At 43.6% G+C, this 17843-nt stretch overlaps 1 protein-coding gene across 1 annotated transcript in view; it reads left to right on the forward strand.

Annotated features, from left to right (window-relative positions):
• GFOD2 (glucose-fructose oxidoreductase domain containing 2) overlaps positions 1-17843 on the forward strand; it is a 63916-nt gene that overhangs the window by 16287 nt on the left and 29786 nt on the right. The window contains exon 2 of the mRNA XM_054048864.1: positions 17189-17532. Coding sequence (XP_053904839.1) covers positions 17274-17532 — 259 coding nt within the window. The 5' untranslated portion in view covers positions 17189-17273. The remainder of the gene's footprint in view (positions 1-17188; positions 17533-17843) is intronic.

Raw genomic sequence — 17843 nt, forward strand, 5'->3', positions numbered from 1 at the left:
GCAGGATTCAGGGCCTTAGTCACTTTCACTCCTTTGTGTTGTTTTACGCAATAGGGGAAAGAGAGATTTTAAAAAGAAAATGTGATTGTAAAACCACAGAACTGGACAGTTACAAAGCAGATTGGTTTTACAGTACCCCACACAATGGGGCTTAGGCCTCTAGGTGCTACTGCAGTACAAATAATAAATAATCAGAAATATTTTAATACCACTCCATTAGTTAAGAAGGTCTGACTGCTTGTTCTCATTGCACTATACTCTTTCCTCTAAGGAGCTACTTTTAGTTGATAAAGTTCTAGTTTTATTTCCATTTTAGTATGGAGCCACCATTCTAGTGTAGAGTGACTCCAAAAGTTGTGGGTAGAACAGTCTTGCTCCAGACATGGGAGGAACAGGTTGTCTGCTGCAATATGTCCTATACAGCTTAGGTTTAAACCAGGGGTTGGCAACCTTTCAGAAGTGGTGTGCCGAGTCTTCATTTATTCACTCTGATTTAAGGTTTCGCATGCCAGTCATACATTTTAACGTTTTTAGAAGGGCTCTTTCTACAAGTCTATAATATATAACTAAACTATTGTTGTATGTAAAGTAAATAAGGTTTTTAAAATATTTAAGAAGCTTCATTTAAAATTAAATTAAAATGCAGAGCCCCCCGGACCGGTGGCCAGGACCCAGGCAATGAGTGCTACTGAAAATCAGCTCGCGTGCCGCCTTTGGCACACATGCCATAGATTGCCTACCCCTGGTTTAAACATTGGCTCTTCTTTAGTTGTAAGCATTGTTGAGTTGAAGTGCCTTTAAATCAGAGGGTATTAAAACTTCTGGCTGCATTGGCTCAGGAGCTGATCCCAAATACTTCTCTCTCCTGTACTGCTGGTCTCTACCCCATTATTGGTTTATTCTTTGTAAGATGTGTTGGTGTATGTGCTGCTAGAGTACTTGGATACGTTCATTTAAAAAAAAAAAAACCAAATCTACTGCTTTGCTTGGAAAAAAAGAAATTGCAAATTGAAATGACCCTTGAAGCTCTGTGCTTCAAAATGAATCAAAAGAAAATGGATATCCAAGATAACTGCACCTGTTTGTTTTTATACATGACTGTAGTACTCAGATTAAATTTGACAACTGACAAATTCATAATGTTTTAACTGTGCTTACTTGCATATTGATGCTGACAAGCATTGGCCAGAAAGATAGTTATTTAAAAACAAAATATTTGGGAGTACAAGTTTGTAGAAGATGTAGTAAAATTTTTCTTGCTATTGAAATCATCCTACCAAAAACTGTCTAGTCCTCTTGGCATGAAGATTTTAAACACAAGCTGAATTGTCAGAGAACAATATTTCAGTTTTACCCCTCAGGTTTAATTCAATATTTCCTCATTTTGGTTCAGCAACAATTAACTGTATTTAATCCGGGAAGTATCCACAATTACACAACAAGGACTAAATTGGCACCAGGCAAATGTTATGGAATAAGGTATTCTGGCTCGGGGAGAACAACTTGAGAATGTGGTATGTGACCTTTTCTTTGACTGGCACTGGATATTTTGTGCATGTGTGTGATATTAGGGTATATCCAAAACGAAGGATACTGTGTCATCATGTCTCTGTAATTAGTCATGCAGCCAAACCTGAAGGTATAGTTTGGAATTGGAACAAATGAAATTGGCATAGCGGCATTGTATGTCTGTCTGTTCCCCAAGAGCAGTTCGCACAGGCATATGCTGCTCAAGCTGTTTATCTCTGCCTTTGTTCAAGCTTAAAGTATATACATGCCATAGTTTAATGAACTATATTGTTCTCTGCACATTTTGTTACTGTAAAATTTGTAGATGCTTTTAATTCATAGGATTATATCTTGTGATCAAAACTTCCATGGCATTAAGATGGCCTCTTAAGTGTAATGAAATCTCTCCCCCAGCTCTTAATAAGTTGTCTAATAGAAAATTGAAGGGTTCTTTGCCAACAATTGCCCACTTGAATTGAATGGCTCACTTTTCAAATTAACCAAAGTAGTTTTGAAAGAGTAGCAGAAACACTAGAGCTATTGTATAGAATATATTCTAGTATTGCTTTGAATTTCACAGATTATGAATAAAAATGTCTGAGGAACGTCTGTCTTTCATAGAAAACGTAACCAAGGCCAAAGGCGGCAGTTAGGGGCCAAAATCTCTAACTTTGTAATTCTCAAGATAGCCAGTGTTACAAGAATGATTAATAAAATGCTCCCTGTGACATGTTTTCTTTCCATCAGACAGCTTCATCAAAGCCTGGGGCTATGCATGTTTTTCAGAGATAATTTAGTAACCTTCTCTCTCTCTCTCTCTCTCTCTCTCTCTCCAAATATCAGTAAAAATGTGAGTTGGAAAGGGAAAGTTTCCTTCAGCACTGTGCAGCTTTGGGTGTCTCTCTGTGTTGAAGTCACATGATGGCAAAGAGGGGGCAAATGACAGTTTTGTTCCTCCAACAGGTCCTTTACTTTAGAGTCTTCTCTCACCTCACGGTGACAAGATTCCTGAAAGGCCTAGTTGAAGTATTCCCACCTACCAGAGAACAGATTTCCCCATAGGACTTAAACCTAGTGCTTGCAGTCCTCATGGGACCACCCTTCAAGCCCATGGCCGCCTCTTCCGTGCTACACCTGTAAATGAAAATGACATTTTTCATAGTAATAACTTAGCCAGAAGAGTAGGAGAGATTCTAGTGCTAATGTCTAACTCACTGTACACAGTATTCCACCCGGATAAAGTATCAATGAGGAGTCATCTTAAATTCCTTCCTAAAGTAGTGACAGAAATCCATCTTAATCAACCTGTACACCCATCAATATTCTTTCCATGCCCTCTTACATCCAAATTAGAGACAGTGTTGCATACCTTGGATGTGAGGAGAGCTTTGGCCTACTACCTAAATCCTTTTAGAATGTCTCCAAGACTCTTCTTCTCTATTGTGCAAAGTATGAGGAGCTCTGCAGTTTCATTGCAGACTGTCTAGCTGGTTTTCTAACTGCATTAGAACATGCTATGAGGTAGCCAGGGTAGACCTACCATCCATGATCAGAACATACTGCTGTCACAGGTTGTGCTCTGGCTGAGTATCACTGTGAAAGCTACCGATATCGGACATTTGTAAGGCTGCTACTTGGACATGTTCACTCGACACCAAGCCTTAACGGAATCCTCTAGATCCAATGCTGCATTTGACAAAGCTGTCCTTGAATTGTTCATTAACTATTCCGTGCTCTCACCCTCCTTAATATGATCACTGCTTGGGAGTCACCATCAGTGGAAGGTGCATATGGACAATCACTTAAAGGAGAAAGGGAAGTTATTTACTGTGGACGGTAACTGGAGTTCTTTGAGATAGGTTGTCCATATGCACATTCCACATAGATCCCTTCTGTTTGCGAGTCCTGTCACAAGAGATTGTACAGTGAGAAGGAACTGAATGGCGGTAGGCACACTGCCCTTGTATGCCCTTGCAGTGAAGCACAGGGACTGAGGAGTGCATGCATACTCTTGGGTACTGCTGGCCCAAAAGATTCCTATCTCTAGTACAGGAGGTCCATGCTCACCATGTGCATATGGACAACACATCGCCAAGAACTCAGTTACTGTAGACGGTAACTAACTTCCCTTTTTGAACAACTTTTTATTGGGCACTCAGAAGTGTGGCATGCCAAAGGCTAAATGTGATTCTTGAAATACCTTCTCACTGTACTATCAGAAAATAATCTTTCAGTGGGTTACGGATCTCACCAAGTGTTTATTCCCATATACAGTAGCAAGAGAATATAAAAATGTATCATTGTTTGAATCTTTCTGTTCAAACAAATGGCCTTTTGGGACTCTAAAAAGATGGACTTTCTGGGTTACTGTTCTGCTACCTTCTGGGATTGGTCTGAGAGGAAGGACCGAAGTCATTTTCAGTGTGTTTCCATTCCCTGCAACTTCTTGGTGGTGGGACAAAGGGGATTTAGTTATGAAACAGACTTAGGTTCAGATCCTGTCCAGCACAAGACTGATTGTGTGATGCTGGGGATTACCAGTGAGAAACCCATGTGGAAAGAGAGGTCCAGCAGCTTTACGTTTAGCTGGTGTGTTGGTTGCTGAAAGGAAAAACCAAGATACGGTTTAATTTTTGTTTTGGGTGCTGTGAGCTGTTTACTTTTTAACAAGAGTCCTAAACTTTTTTCTTCGAATCTAATAAGGTAAATTACTAAATGGGGATGAAACGTCTTTTTCTGGAATAAACACTGACCTTAACTTGGCATCTGGTGGTGGTTCGAGACTATAGCTGTTCAGGCAATCCTGTCATTCAGGAGATGTTGTAAATCAAGATGAGTTGTGGAAGACAGAATTCTTCTTTTCTGTAATATCTGCTGAGGGGACTTGCTTATTTCCTTTAATAAAATCTTGTTTATATAGTAAGTTTAACTGAGAAACCATCTGCCTCCAGACCGGATCTTTAATTCCTTTGCAAAGTCATTGGTCTTTCATGTCAACTTCTTGACTTCTCAAAGCACTGAGACTTAAAATGGACTGAGCATAAATAAGTTATGAAACTACTTTATAAAGATCTGGTGCCTTCATAAAACAAATGTATTTGTTTTATCTCTAAAATTAGGATTATGTATATATTTGTAATGAGGATTATTAGTCAGGTGCAAACAATGTGCTCAGTGCTCTGTGAGGCACAGAGGATACAGTCCTTGCTCTGAGGACCATACAGTCTAATAGAAAACACTGTTTAAATAACACTGGGAGACCCTTGAACCTCTGACAGCCAACAGTCCACATATTTTATGCCTTATTTGCGGAGTCCTAATATTATCCACTTTTCTCTGACGGTAGCTAGGTTTCCCGATCCCTAAAGGTCTCTGCCATATGGGGCACAGACTGATTCCCTCTGGGTAGCTCTAGTTTTCATTCATAAGAAGGGTCATACTGGGTCAGACAAAAGGTCCACCTAGCCGAGTAGCCCGTCTTCTGACAGTGGCCAATGCCAGGTGCCCCAAAGGGAATTAACAGAACAGGTAATCACTAAGTGATCAATCCCTTGTCGCTCATTCCCAGCTTCTGGCAAACAGAGGCTAGAGACACCAGCCCTGTCCATCCTGGCTAATGGCTATTGATGGACCTATCCTCCATGAACTAATCTAGTTATTTTTTGAAATCAGTTATAGACTTGGCCTTCACAACATCCTCTGGCAAGGAGTTCCACAGGTTAACTGTGCGTTGTGTGAAAAAATACTTCCTTTTGCTTGTTTTAAACCTGCTGCCTATTAATTTCATTTGGTGACCCCTAGTTCTTGTGTTATGAGAAGGAGTAAATAAAATGTCCTTATTTACTTTCTCCATACCACTCATGATTTTATAGACCTCTATCATATCCCTGCTTAGTTGCCTCTTTTCCAAGCTGAAAAGTCCCAGTCTTATTAATCTCTCCATATGGAAGCTGTTCTATACCCCTCATCATTTTGTTGCTCTTTTCTGAACCTTTTCCAATTCCGATATATCTTTTTTGAGATGGGGTAATCACATCTACACGCAGTGTTCAAGCTGTGGACGTACCCTGGGTTTATATAGAGGCAATATGATCTTTTCTGTCTTACTATCTATCCCTTTCTTAATGATTCCCAACGTTCTGTTCACTTTTTAGATTGAGTGGATGTTTTCAGAGAACTATCCACAGTGACTCCAAGATCTGTTTTTTGAGTGGTAACTGCCAATTTAGACCCCATCATGTTGTATGTAGAGTTGGGATGATGTTTTCCAATGTGCATCACTTTGCATTTATCAACACTGAATTTCATCTGCCATCTTGTTGCCCAATCACCTAGTTTTGAGAGAGAACTTTTGTAGCTCTTTGCAGTCTTGGGACTTAACTATCTTGAGCAATTCTGTATTATCTGCAAGTTTTGCCACCTCACTATTTACCCCTTTTTCCAGACCATTTATGAATATATTGAATAGGACAGAGGTAGGCAACCTATGGCACGAGTGCCGAAGGCGGCACGCGAGCTGATTTTCAGTGGCACTCACACTGCCCGGATCCTGGCCACTGGTCCGGGGGGCTCTGCATTTTAATTTAATTTAAAATGAAGCTTCTTAAACATTTTATAAATCTTATTTACTTTACATACAACAATAGGTTTATTATATATTATAGACTTATAGAAAGAGACCTTCTAAAAACGTTAACATGTATTACTGGCATGCGAAACCTTAAATTAGAGTGAATAAATGAAGACTCGGCACATCACTCCTGAAAGGTTGCCGACCCCTGGGATAGGACATTCCTTCCCTCATTTCCCCTTCATGGTTCACTAAGAGTTACCTGCCTCAGCCCCCTTGCAAGGACTTTTGCCTAGGCAGGGCCGTCCCTAACCATTTGGGTGCCCTACGCAGCTCCCTCGTGGGGAGGGGTTGTGGGAGGCCCCAGGCCTCCCCCACCCAGGGCCTGGGAGGCAGGAGTTGTGGGGGCCCATTTTTGGGGCCCCATAGGCCCAGAGTGGCCCGGGGGATTAGCAGGGGGCCGGGAGCAGGCTGCTCCTCTTCCCTTGCCCTGGCCCCAGCCGTGCCCCTTGGGGAAAGGGATCCCCCCACCCCCCATTCACTGGCAGCGGCGGGAAGTGGAGCAGCCCAGCCCCAGCCCTCTCTCCTCCGCCCTACTCCGCCAGCTCCCAGCCGCGGCGCTCCGCTTCCTGTCACCTGTGAGAACTGGGAGTGGTCCTTCCCCCAACCCGAGCGACATGGCTGGGGCCTGGGCAAGGGAAGCGGAGCGGGCTGGGGCCACGTTGCTCCACTTCCCGCCACCAGTGAGTGCAGGAGGCGATCCTTTCCCCACGCTCACCGGCGGCGGGAAGCAGAGCGCCGCGGCTGGGAGCTGGCGGAGCAGAGCAGGCTGGGGCCGTGTGGCTCTGCTTTCCGCCGCTGCCGGTAAGTGCGGGGTCCCTGGGAGAAGAGGTGTAATGGGGGCGGGATGGGGGTGGAGCAGGGGAGAAGGGTAACAGGTGGGGTGGAGGAAGTTGTCCGGGGCCCCACGCCCCCCTAGGGACGGCCCTTCCCCGCCCCTTGCAGTTGGCGCAGCTGCGGGGGGGCCAGCCGAGGGATAGGTCTGGTCACCGGGGCTGGTGCTGCCACGTATGCAGCATGCAGCTCCCTAGGGCACCATGAAATTTGGGGCAATTTGGTGCCCCAAATTTCATGGTGCCTTACGCAGCTGCATGTGCTGCATATGCCTAAGGATGGCCCTGTGCCTAGGATAGCATTAGAATCCCCTCCCCCGACTTTCCTATATGTGTCGTGACAAGAGGCTCAAAGAAACAGGAGACCTATGGGACAAACAAAAGGTGAAATTGTCCCAATTGTCCCATACCTCTGGGTGTCTAGGAAATTCCTCAGCCCTCTCAACAGCTCAGAGTAACACGCTTGGAAAACAAAAAGAGTGAATGAAAACCAATGCGGTTATTTCACTGCAAGCCTGTGTGTGTGCTCTTTGGGTAATAAAAGTGCTTTGGTGGTTTGTTAAATGGTGTAAGTTTATAAGTAGACCAGGCCTTAGACATTCTTATTTAATTTGGGCAAAAATGGTAAGGTAAAAGCCAATCATAGGGCAAGGGTAAGACACCTCAGAGGATCATTTTGGGTCCTTCAGTTTGGCTAAAGAAAGGGGAGATGAGTCTTGTAGAGGCGAGAGGAGCACAGAATCAAGGCAGTGGTATGTTTTCTGTATTTATCAAATGCAGTGGCAGATTAATGCACGAGCCCACGGGTCCCGTGCCCAGGGGCCCTGACTAATTTGGGGCCCCTGCAGGAGCGCTGGAACCTGGGTAGAAGTGGGGGGGGGGCACCAGTGCCAGAACTGTGGCACTGCCCTCTGCTGCTCCTCTTCCCCCTGAGGTCCCACTCCATGGCCAGGCCACAAGCCGGAGCTAGGTAGTGGCCCCAGACCCTCCCTTTGCCCTGGGCGGGGGCTAGGTTGCCTGACAGCAGCCCCCAGCTGTGTCCCCGCCCCCCGGGGCATGCTGCTGCAGGTCAGACCCAGAGGTGGGGGCTCTGGTCTGGTCTCCCGTCCCCTCCCTGCCGGGAGGAGCCGGGCAGGGAGGCAGCCTCCGGCACAGCTCCCGCTGCTACTAGCCTGGCCTCAGTGGCCACTGGACTCTACCTGGGCTTGCTCAGTGCTTGCCCCCGTGGGTGCTGTTGCTGTCGGGCTGCCCCTGCGGGGTCCCTCCTGCTGACAGACTGCCTCCGCTGCCGCCTGGACTTTGTGTCTGTGGCAGCAACCACCTGCAGCACCGCTCCTCCTGTCGCCTCTGGCTTGAGGTTTGCAGTTTGGGGGGGCAACACCCCTTCCTGCCCCCCCAAACTACACCCATGCCATTGCCGCTCCATGCCTGCCTGAGGCTCTGCCCATGTTAAAAAGGGGGGGGCATGGCCCTCCATCCCTTCTGGTTCTGGTGGCCCTGGGCCCGCATGATATGGGGGAGCCAAAATGTTCTTTGTGCCCAGAGCCCCAATAAATCTTAATCTGCTCCTGATCAAACATGATGGCTTTTGTCCCCATTCTTCTCTAAATAATTGTTTTGAGTGTCGTTTTATTAGGAATAGATATTGGAGTTACTTTTCATAAAAATAAATCTCATATTTAGCATAAATTGCCTACCTTCATGTTAAAGGAAAACAAAATCCTTTGGGATTTCTGCCTTTGAATGTTTTGGAGCTACTTAATCACTCAGAGTAGAATGCCATAGACCAGTGCTTCTCAAGCTATCTGATGTGGGGGACCGGCAATTTTTTTTCCAATGTGCCAGGGACCGGTGCCATATTATCCTATTCGACACTCTTATGAGGAAACTCGCTGCGGACTGGCAGCCGATGGCTCGCGGACCGGCACTCTGTAAATAGAGTTTTTCAAGGGTATTGCTATCTATGGATACATAACAGGAGAAGATGGCCTTTCTAGTTTAACCTAAATTGAAAAAAAAAATGACCAGTTAGGTGTGATGGGCGTTGTATTTGTCTTGAGGCAGGCATGGCGTATAATAATAGTGCCTTGTGGCTAAGATCATAATTTACAGAACTATAAATCTCCAGCAATGCCATGTGATCTAGGAGGGTGGAGGTATACAGCACTATATTCAGAACATTACAGTTAAGTGACCTTTCTTGAATAAAGTCTGTCTGTGTCATCAGACCTCTAGAAAGAGTGGATATCTTGGGTATAATTCAGAGATATTGGGTAAATGCCTGGAAATGCTTTGAGTCCAGGTGCATTTCTCATGGTTTTGGCATACTCCCATCATGGTCCTCAACTGGGCAAAATTTTGACGCTTCTGGTTTAAATAGTGAAACATGCGCAGATGGGAAAAGTTATCCCCTCGTTTAAACAAATTGCTAAAATTTTGATCCTTAGGGAAAGCTGCTGTCTCCTGAAGCTAAAATTAGTTAACTGACTACTTGAAAGTAGATTATCCCTGTGAACAATTGATGGAAATGTTACTGTCTAAATATGCTGGCTCCCCCTGGAAGACCAGGGCAAGTTTCTTCACCTTCCTGAGTGTTCATAGAATCATAGAATATCAGGGTTGGAAGAGATCTCAGGAGATCATCTTGTCCAACCCTCTGCTCAAAGCAGGACCAACCCCAACTAAATCATCCCATCCAGGGCTTTGTCAAGCTGGGCCTTAAAAACCTCTAAGGATGGAGATTCCACCACCTTTGTAGGTAACCCATTCCAGTGCTTCACCACCCTCCTAATGAAATAGTTTTTCCTAATATACAACCCTAGACCTTCCCCACTGCAACTTGAGACCATTGCTCCTTGTTCTGTCATCTGCTACCACTGAGAACAGCCTAGCTCCATTCTCTTTAGAACCCCCCTTCAGGTAGTTGAAGGTTGCTATCAAATCCCCCCTCACCTTTCTCTTCTGCAGACTAAATAAGCCCAGTTCTCTCAGCTTCTCCTCATAAGTCATGTGCCCCAGCCCCCTAATTATTTTCGTTGCCCTCTGCTTGCCTCTCTCCAATTTGTTCCCATCCTTTCTGTAGTGGGGGGCCCAAAACTGGACGCAGTACTCCAGATGTGGCCTCACCAATGCCGAATAGAGGGGAATATTCCCTCAATGTGCTGGCAATGCTCCTGTGATGGGTTGGATCACAGAAACCCCCTTGGAAGCTGCCACCCAATGTACCAAGACTACCTCTGTTCTGGTTTTCCCTGCCAGCTCAGGACTCCAGCACCCTGTCTTGCTGAGCCAGACACTCCCGTCTGCTCCAACACACACCCAGGGTCTGAATCACTTGTCCCAGAGCTGCAAGTTTACCTGAAAATAGCTCACAAAAGTGTGCTTGTCTTTAGCACTCAGATGCACAACTCCCAATGGGGTCTAAACACAGATAAATCTGTTTTACCCTGCATAAAGCTTATGCAGGGCAAACTCATAAATTGTTCGCCCTCTATAGCACTGATAGAGAGAGATGCACAGTTGTTTGCTCCCCCAGGTATTAATACATACGCCGAGTAAATTACTAAATAAAAAGTGATTTTATTAAATACAGACAGTAGGATTTAAGTGGTTCCAAGTAGTAACAGACAGAACAAAGTAAGTCACCAAGCAAAATAAAATAAAATGCGCAAATCTATGCCTAATCAAACTGAATACAGATAATCTCACCCTCAAAGATGCTTCAGTAAGTTTTTTCTCAGACTGGACACCTTCCAGGCCTGGGCACAATTCTTTCCCTTGATACAGCTCTTGTTCCAGCTTAGGTGTTAGCTAGGGGATTCTTCATGATGGCTCCTCTCCCCCTCTGTTCTCTTCCACCCCTTTATATATCTTTTGCATAAGGCAGGAACCCTTTGTCCCTCTGGGTTTCCACCCCCCCCCCCACTGGAAAAGCACCCAGGTTAAAGGGCGGGCGGCGAGCCCGGCCGGGGCCCCGCTCTCCCCGGCGGCCGGAGCGCCGCGGGGAGGGCGGCGAGCCCAGTCGCGGCCCCGCTCTTGGGCCGGAGTGCCCCGCCGCGCCGCCCCCCTCCAGGCGCCGCCCCAAGCACATGCTTGGTGGGCTGGTGTCTGGAGCCGGCCCTGCATGATCACATGTCACTGCAAGACTTCATTACCCACTTGCCAGCACACACACATACAGGAAGACTCACAGGTAAACCCAGCCATCTGCAGACAATGGGAGTCCTCAAGATTCATCAAGAGCGCCGGGAGCAGGGCGGAGAGCCCGGCCGGGACTCTCCGCTCTCCCCGACCGGCCGGAACGCACATATACAGGAAGACTCACAGGTAAACCCAGCCATCTGCAGACAATGGGAGTCAAGATTTCAAACCACCATTAATGGCCCACACTTTGCATAATTACGATAGGTCCTCAGAGTTGTATTTCATATTTCTAGTTTCAGATACAAGAGTGGTACATTTATACAAATAGGATGATCACACTCAGTAGATTATAAGCTTTGTAATGATACTTTACAAGAGACCTTTTGCATGAAACATATTCCAGTTACATTATATTCACTTATTATGTTTTTATAAAACCATATAGACTGCACAACGTCACAGCTCCTACTAATGCAGCCCAAAATGCCATTAGCCTTCTTGGCAACAAAGGCACACTCCTGACTCATATCCAGCTTCTCGTCCACTGTAATCCCCAGGTCCTTTTCTGCAGAATTGTAGTAGTGCATGGGATTCTTCTGTGCTAAGTGCAGGACTCTGCACTTGTCCTTGTTGAACCTCATCAGATTTCTATTAGCCCAATCCTCCAATTTGTCTAGGTCACTCTGGATCCTATCCCTACCCTCCAGCGTATCTACCTCTCCCCCCAGCTTAGTGTCATCCGCGAACTTGCTGAGGGTGCAATCCACACCATCCTTCAGATCATTAATGAAGATATTGAACAAAACCGGCCCTAGGGCCGACTCCTGGGGCACTCCGTTTGATACCGGCTGCCAACTAGACATGTAGCCGTTGATCACTACCCAGTGAGCCCAGCTCTCTAGCCAGCTTTCTATTCACCTTATAGTCCATTCATCCAATCCATGCTTTTTTAACTTGCTGGCAAGAATACTGTTCACTGATGTTGGGATCTAGTGTCTGTGTCGTATCAGTTTACTTCCTTGGAAACCATTGTGTGATTTCTAAGAGCTGTCAGGACAGGAAATACAGAAAAAGCAAATCAAAACTTAAAAGGAGTTAAAACTGAATTCAGTTTGAGTGGCAAGGGCCTGCAGTTAAATATTTTATGACGTGGTATGTTTGGGATCATATTAACAACTTCAAGCAGTTTAGGCCTTCCTAGACTCTTTTCATGTGCTCTGTAGTTTTGACTCTGTCTCTACATAATTGCTGAAGGCTATGATATTCTTTCTACTACACACTACTTCTTGCTTTTCAACCCCAACCCCACCAAATGTAGGTGCATTGTTACACTAGCATTCTTCACAGTCATAGCAAACTGCCATTTGGGTAGAAGGCATTATTAGCTGATAAAGTTAAATAAGCATGAAAGTGAAAAGTGTTTCCTATCAGTGAAATGAAATCTTTATATACATAATTAATGTCCTTCAGAGTCCTTTGATACTAGACTTGTTTGACAGGGTTCCATTTAATGTTAGATGCTTATTAACTGGGAGTGAATTCCAGTTGCAAGTGAGCTCTGAACTCTGCCAATAAAAGAAAGCAAAGGAGTATGGCACTATTTGAGTACCAGAACACAGAACAATGAATAGATGTCAAGCACATGGGGTAAATAGCTGGTAACTTTTTATAGCCTCCATAAACATTTATACCCCTCAAGCACAATAAAAGCTCAGTGGTGCTGGCTTTGCTTTGCTATTTCCCTGACTGACTTCTGTCACAAATTCAAATATAGTACCCAGGGGCCTGATTAGGCACTGCATGGACGTGTGTGGAGACCCAGTCTTTTCTCCAGAGTGCTCACTAAGCACTAGTAACTTGTAAAACAAATGTGCTATGTTACTAGTGAGACTCTCATTTCAATGTACAGTCTCATTTACCGTTTAACTTACAAGGTGGCTTTTCTAGGAGGGGAAGATGTGTAGGGAACACTGTAAATGGTGCTTTGCTCTTTCTCTCTTTCCAAAAGGACAGGGCTTTTTGTTGCTTATAGAAAGGTTTGTAGGCATTTTTTCATGACAGTACTCCTGTTCGACCTGCTATTGCTAAGGGTCTGTCAACCATTCTCTTTGACATCCCCATTTTCCACTTAGAAAGGAGACCATTGCTCTCCAAAAATGAGCTTTTAAAGAAAAGCAAACTTAAATCCTTCCATACTGTTTTAAAAGAAGAAATGTACCTGACTTTGTAACCCTGAAAAAGGTCAATAGTGGACATGATGTTGGATGCGAACTTGCAGTGGGATATATAACAGTCCCCCCCAAAGCCCAAGCTTGGACTCTAGGTGTCTCGGAATGGGGGGCGGGGCTGCGGGGATGCCTTTCATGTAGCTCTGGTGAGACAACACTTCAAATACTACAGACAGGTTTGGGCAGAGGAAATTCAAAGAAGGACATTAAATAAATAGCTGGAGAGACTGATTTTTATCAGGAAAGATAAGAACTAATTATGTCTGGGTTGGCTAAATGCCTGGCAAATGTGGGGACATAGTAACTGTATAGGAGTATCTGTGTTTGCTGGGGGTAAATGCCATGAAGAGATAGGAATTGTTCAGTGTGGGCCAGAGTAAAGGAAAACTGAAGCTGAATATTGGAAGTGCCTTTATCGTAGACTGAAATAGTTTTCTAGCATGGCAGAAACACCTTTGCTTTTGTATCTTCTTTGTAATGTCATCAGGGACAGTCTTGCTCTGGCCCCTGTAGGGTGTTTTTAGGTATAATCTAAGAAAGCTTTTATCTCCCCCCCCCCCCCCCAACCTCCCTGATTCTTTGTGTGTCTCTGAACCAGAGAAATGTGGTCCCTTTAAAAAGCTTCCTAAACACAGAGAAGGAAACATAGTTCCAATTAATTTAGGGTCACCACCAGTACAGTTTTCACTTGGACAGTCAGGTTTTGGCTTGTGTGTCCGGGTGCCATTTGACAAGCCCTGATGTCCGTTTTTTTAATGTGGGGGGCAATTGGCGGAGAAAGGGGGAGGACTTTGGGGGAAGAGAAAGGGGTGAGGCCTCAGGGTCTGGTTACCAACCATTAGAAAGGTGGCAACCCTAGGTTAGACAAACACAAATTTACACATATTTGTGTGTTGGAATACTAGAGACAAAGCCACAAGAGTTCTGTAAATTGGTCAGCAAAAGCACATTAAAATGTAAATCACAGTGATGGATGGTGGACAAATCAGTTCATTGCAATAGCAGGTATAATGCAGTATTGGGCAGGAGAAATGAAGGAAATAATCTTAGGTTAACAGTGCTACTCAATATGGTCTCGCATTTTAGTTAACAATGTCACTAAGGGCCAGATTGTGATACCACTTACTCACACACTGAGTAGAGCAATACTCTACCTATAGTCCCATTGAGTCAGTGAGGACTATTCAAGGAGTAAGGTACTTCTCAACATGAGTAAAGGTTGCAAAATCTGGTGCTCAGTAAAGTGTCAGCTCTGTATAGACCGTTCTTATTTTCATTTTTAAATATTTTATTTATCAATAAAATGTCAACATATTGATGCACTTAGAGAAAGAGGCATGTGAAGAGCCTTAATTTCCATAGATTTCCACTTTATAGGGGAATAAAAACCTATTAAAGGAACACTCTTAAGGAGCCCAAGCAACAAATAATATCTCTGTGTAGCCATAAATAGGACAAGAACATCTAAGAAAGTAAATGGGCATTGGTACATTGGCGATCATCTTTTAGAATGCAAGTATATTGGTTGGTAAGGGGCTTGCAAAATACCAACTTATTAGGGGTTATATAATTGAAACATAATAACAGGTTTCAGAGTAGCAGCCGTGTTAGTCTGTATCCGCAAAAAGAACAGGAGTACTTGTGGCACCTGTTAGTCTCTAAGGTGCCACAAGTACTCCTGTTCTTTTTTTCTTGAAACATAATAGTGTCTGATTAATATTTCAGCAACAGAAAAATTAATATATAAAACAAGATGTGGAGTGATTACACATGGCAGCCTTTTACAAAACATAGTTACATATAAACTGGAATTGTTTACAGTGATGAAGATGAGAAATGTAGCAAGTTTTCATTTGATTTCATGTTTATATTTAGTTATTAACTCATTTTTCTTTTATGTAACTTAAATGTTAAACCAGAAATACAATATGAACTGCTTCTCATACTATATTTTTCATCTATGGTACACCTGCAAAGTGAGTTGTTGTTTTTTTAAACGTGTGTGAGCAAAAATAATTTTATAGTTCAAGATCATGCAGTTTCTGTAATTAAATACCTTTTATTTAAAAATCAATGGGAAAGATCTTATATAAACTACTAGTTCAAGAAAAAATGTTCTATCTGTTCTAATCAACTAAGTTTAGTAAAACTTCCTACCAGTGGCACTGGAGCAAATTTTAAGGGGAGATCCTGACTGGAGTAAAAAAGCTTAAGCAGAACAAACACACTGAGGAGACAGTGTTTGCTACGGAAAGAAGCTTTTTATAGATAAATGCTGTGGAACATCCTTCCATATAGTAGGCGTCAGGAATACAAACGATCCGTTAGTTTTCCTGTTAAAGTAGAGTTGTGAAACTTCATTTTATTGTCATGTCTCCCCATGCTTACTTGGTTTCACACTGCTTAACTTAAAGTACTTTTTACATGTACCAAAGTACTGTACCCTCACTGTGTGAAATCTAAAATAATGCCGTGATAACTAATAGACACTTGGAGGGGTATTTTAGTTAGACAATTGCTGATGTGGAAATTGGGCAGAAGGGAATTACGTCAGCTAGGCATCAGATGCACAAAGAATTTATATGTGGACTGCCACAAGACACTGATGGTGGTATGTGGCATGAATCAGGCACAGAATGTAAAATGTGGGAAGGAATAAAAATATACACTAAGTACACCTCCTTCTCCTTACTCTCACTGAAGAGAACACTTTCATCATATTAGTTGTTAAAACTTTGCTTTTAACTAAATCTTATTGTGCAGTGATGATACTGAGTTTCCCTACAGTTAAATAGCTTGATAGGTTTTTTTGTTCTTTGCTGTAGTGCTTCCCTTTAACCCTTCATATGAAAGGTTGCTGCCTTTGCATTGCCTCAGGCTTAGAATCTACGTTCAGGAGAGATTTTAGTAATGGATGTATGCCAAGATTAGCAGGGCTGTAGCACCATTCTGTTTGGTTCTTTGTTAGACATTTTACGTCTCTTCTTTAGAAGGGTGCTTTCTATTACTTATTCCTCTCTGTACCTACGCCCCTAAACTTACCAAGGGTCTTAGTGGATTCTCCATCACTGATGATTTTTAAATCAAGATTGGCTGTTTTTCTAAAGATCTGCTCTAGGAATTGTTTTGGGGAAGTTTTCTGACCTGTGGTTTATACAGGGTGGTCAGACTAAATGACCACAATGGTCCCTTCTGGTCTTGGAATCTGAAAACCAATATCTTTATTTCTCAGCTGACGTCAACCGTCTGGATGGTACTGTAGTCCCAAATTGTAGTGTGGCTGTACCCTCTACTGTCTCCTCTTGTATCATTTATTTTTAGTGCTTATAGTTAAACAGAGACCCACCACACTTGACATTTTACCAACATGATTACTTGGAATATGTTTTGTTCAGAACAGTATATTTACCTGTGTGTGACTACATTTATAACACAGAGACCATAGGTCTGGCATGTCTAAACTTCACTGAACCATGCCAGATTACCTGGGGACTGCACCAAGTGGGCAAAAAATGAGGCATATGGTATTCTCCCGCATCTTTAATGTGAAGATGTGGCCATTAAGACTAAATATCTCCGTATGCCAGGTAGCCTCTTGGAAGCTCACCTATTAAGATGTTGTTTCTCTGTTACACCTTCGCATTAAAGACAAGGGCACTGTGGATCTCCTTTTAGTCTGCTGGCTTTTGCTGCTCTATCTTAGGTTTATTTATGATTTCACTTTGTGTGAGTCTCTCAGCATTTTGCATGACACCAAAATGGTAACACTAACATTCAGTAGTGAATGCATTTGATGTAAAAATGTACCCTTCGGTAATATCCAACTGTAACATTTGCTGTTTTAGGAGCTGTGGTTGAGATGGAAGGCTGAGGAGCTAAACCTTATGCTGGCGGTCTACATATGGACACTAAGGCTTGAGTGAACACGCAATGAAAATGCTTCCTGGAGTGGGCGTTTTTGGGACTGGCAGCACTGCCCGGGTACTGGTACCTTTGTTGAGAGCAGAGGGTTTCTCCATCGAAGCACTTTGGGGGAAGACTGAAGAGGAAGCAAAGCAGCTAGCAGAAGAAATGAACATTGAGTTCTACACGAGTCGGACTGATGATGTCTTGCTGCACCAGGATGTAGATTTGGTTTGCATCAACATCCCTCCACCACTAACCCGGCAAATTGCTGTGAAAGCTCTAGGTACCGTGTTTTCTCTTTTAAGGCAGAGCAAAAGGTTTTTTTGACTATCTGATTGAAAAAACACTTTCTAATAGATTTAAATTTATAGCTGTTGACTTGTCAATGAATAGTCAGTAGTACTATAAATACACCATTCTAAATGGTGTTGTATTTGGAGCTGGTACTGCTGCCTGTAGTTACCTGACACTTCCCATTAGAAGACCCTATTTATAGTTTCTTATAACTTTTAACTGTTTAGGCTGAAATTTCCCATGCTGGGTGTCTACCTCAGGCTGAATTTTTTTTGGAAAGTTTCAGAAAAAACGGTCAGC

Source organism: Malaclemys terrapin, chromosome 14 (assembly GCF_027887155.1).
Source record: "Malaclemys terrapin pileata isolate rMalTer1 chromosome 14, rMalTer1.hap1, whole genome shotgun sequence".
Classification (NCBI taxonomy): Eukaryota; Metazoa; Chordata; order Testudines; family Emydidae; genus Malaclemys; species Malaclemys terrapin.